Source organism: Frankliniella occidentalis, unplaced genomic scaffold (genome assembly GCF_000697945.3).
Source record: "Frankliniella occidentalis isolate FOCC.00 unplaced genomic scaffold, Focc_3.1 Scaffold1, whole genome shotgun sequence".
NCBI lineage: Eukaryota > Metazoa > Arthropoda > Insecta > Thysanoptera > Thripidae > Frankliniella > Frankliniella occidentalis.
In genome coordinates this window covers 2,154,203-2,156,342 of record NW_026267131.1, presented here as the reverse complement: position 1 = coordinate 2,156,342, position 2,140 = coordinate 2,154,203, and the positions used below count along the sequence as shown (strand labels likewise).

At 57.7% G+C, this 2,140-nt stretch overlaps 1 protein-coding gene across 2 annotated transcripts in view; it reads left to right on the top strand.

The window, feature by feature from the left end:
* LOC113202665 (uncharacterized) overlaps positions 1-2,140 on the top strand; it is a 140,705-nt gene that overhangs the window by 134,350 nt on the left and 4,215 nt on the right. For both annotated transcript variants that reach the window (XM_052268410.1, XM_052268443.1), the window contains exon 5: positions 1,281-1,575. In XM_052268410.1, the coding sequence (XP_052124370.1) occupies positions 1,281-1,575 (295 nt within the window). The remainder of the gene's footprint in view (positions 1-1,280; positions 1,576-2,140) is intronic.

The following is a 2,140-nucleotide window of genomic DNA, read 5'->3' as shown; positions in this document are numbered from 1 at the left end:
CGGCCGCGCCGACCCAACAAGAAAGGGTATGAGGGGGAAAGAAAAATGTATATGACGTCGCGAGGCCGGCAGGGCGGGCGGAGGGTGTTCAGTGTTCAGGCAGAGGGTGTTCAGTTTCAGGAGGAGGGTGCTCAGTGTTTAGGTGGTGGGAGTTCAGTGTTCAGGCAGAGGGTGTTCGGTGCTCAGGCAATGAGTGGTCATAGTGTTTAGGCAGAGGGTGTGCTCAGTGTTCAGGCAGAGGGTGTTTCAGTGTTCAGGCAATGGGTGGTGAGTGTTTAGGCAGAAGGTGTGTTCAGTGTTTAGGTGCGGCGACGCCGCAACTGTTAAGGAGTTATTAATGCGCACCGTGTCACTGCGTGTCAGCAAGCGCGCCCGGCCCGTAGGCCTCCTGCTCCAGCCCGCCCCTCCCCGCCGCCCTTCACCTGTTGAGCCACGGGGGCCGGGGGCACGCCCCGGGCGCGGCCCTCACCTGCAGACCGGGCTGCTGCTGCTGCTGCACACGGCCTGCTACGCGTATTCCGATCACGCATGGCTACCGTGGCAAAACCAGGGCGGGCCCAGAAGAAGAGGAAGAAAAAGACCCCCCCCCCTCCTCCCTACCCCACATCAGCAGGCATGCCGCGAAATGCCAAATCCCATCCGCAGACGCCTTGTTGCGGTTTGCCACCCACCCTCTGCAAGGAAAAGAAATCAAGTAGTTTGAAGCATGGTTAGTGGGCGAGCATGGTCCGGCTTTGTCGTCTTGCTGTATTGGGGTAAATCTGAAATATAAAATAGACCACAAGCACATTCTATCATGTACTACTACTGTACTACATTATACTTGACTTGATTTGACTAACCGTGAGGCCACCCGTGGCCCAAGGTTTTGGAGCGTCCTATTTTTAGACAGTCCCCTACGACTGTCTCTATCAGAGGGCAAAGTCCCCCCCCCCCCCTCCTCATACTCTCTATATAGCACCGAGCGGGCCCTCGAGTGTGTAGCGGGCAGGTTCACCCAGAACACCCAGTTCTTCGACCAAGTACATGTTCTAGAAGAGACAAGAACCTGCAATTTTGCGGCAGCATTGTACTTGATTCAAGAACAGCTACCTTCAGGATCCAGTGCTATGCTCGAGCCAATGCTGCCTTAAAATCACATGTTCTTGGTTTTTCTAGTACATGTACTTGGTTTAAGTACCGGAGTTGGAACGGGCGAGGGGACTTTGCCTTCTAGAAGGGACTGCCTGAAAAGGAACAACTCTTCTGAAATGCAATGTTGTTGTTTTTTCTGTCCGCAGCACACTGCGCCGACCGTGCACTTCCACGCGGTGGGCCCGGCGGGCCCGGGCCAGGTCCCCGGGGCGGCGGGTCCCTCGCTGCCGCCCCCGGGCCCTCCGCCGGACCTGGACGAGTGGAGCAGCAGCTCGCTGCGGGTGGAGCTGAGCGCCAAGGGCCCGCGCGCGCTGCGCTGCCGCGCCTCCATCCTGGACGTGTGGGCCGAGTCCTCGGACGAGCTGCCCCTGCGCGGGCCCGGCGACCACCCGCAGCTGGCGCCCGTGAGGGGCGCGGCCAACGGCGCATCCAGCGGCCCAGGTGAGCAACCGTTACCGCAACTATATAATTTTAATTTTACGGCAACAAGTGAAAAGAAAATTTGAAAATTTGAATTGTCTATGAACGTTTATGCAGTGGAAGAAATAAGGAATCCTTGAGTAAGGACCCGTGGTGTACAAAAAGCTACTACATGGCATTCTTAATGTTGTAAGCAATGTGACGACACTCTTGAGACGCAAATGTGTGTGAATAAATGTCGCACAGTTTGGTTTGGTTTGGTTTGTGTGAATTCCCATTTGTACACTTGAGCGAGTGAAATTTTTCTTTGAAAATTCACACACTCGTGCCTCGCTGGGCACGAATGGCATTCACACACGCACACACCTACAAGTGTGCGACATTCACACACTCGGGTTCCGAATGCAGTCATACTGCTGCGTCCCACGCGCCCGGCCCCGCGCACAGCCGGCGGGCTGCAGTCAGCGCCTGCGGTCCTCCGGGTAGGCATCCCCGCCGGGCACGGCTGCGCGGCGGGCCTGCTGGAGGCTGCAGCGGCGGGCTCGTCCGGCGGCCACGGGCGGCCAGGTCGACGGTCCGGGGGGGG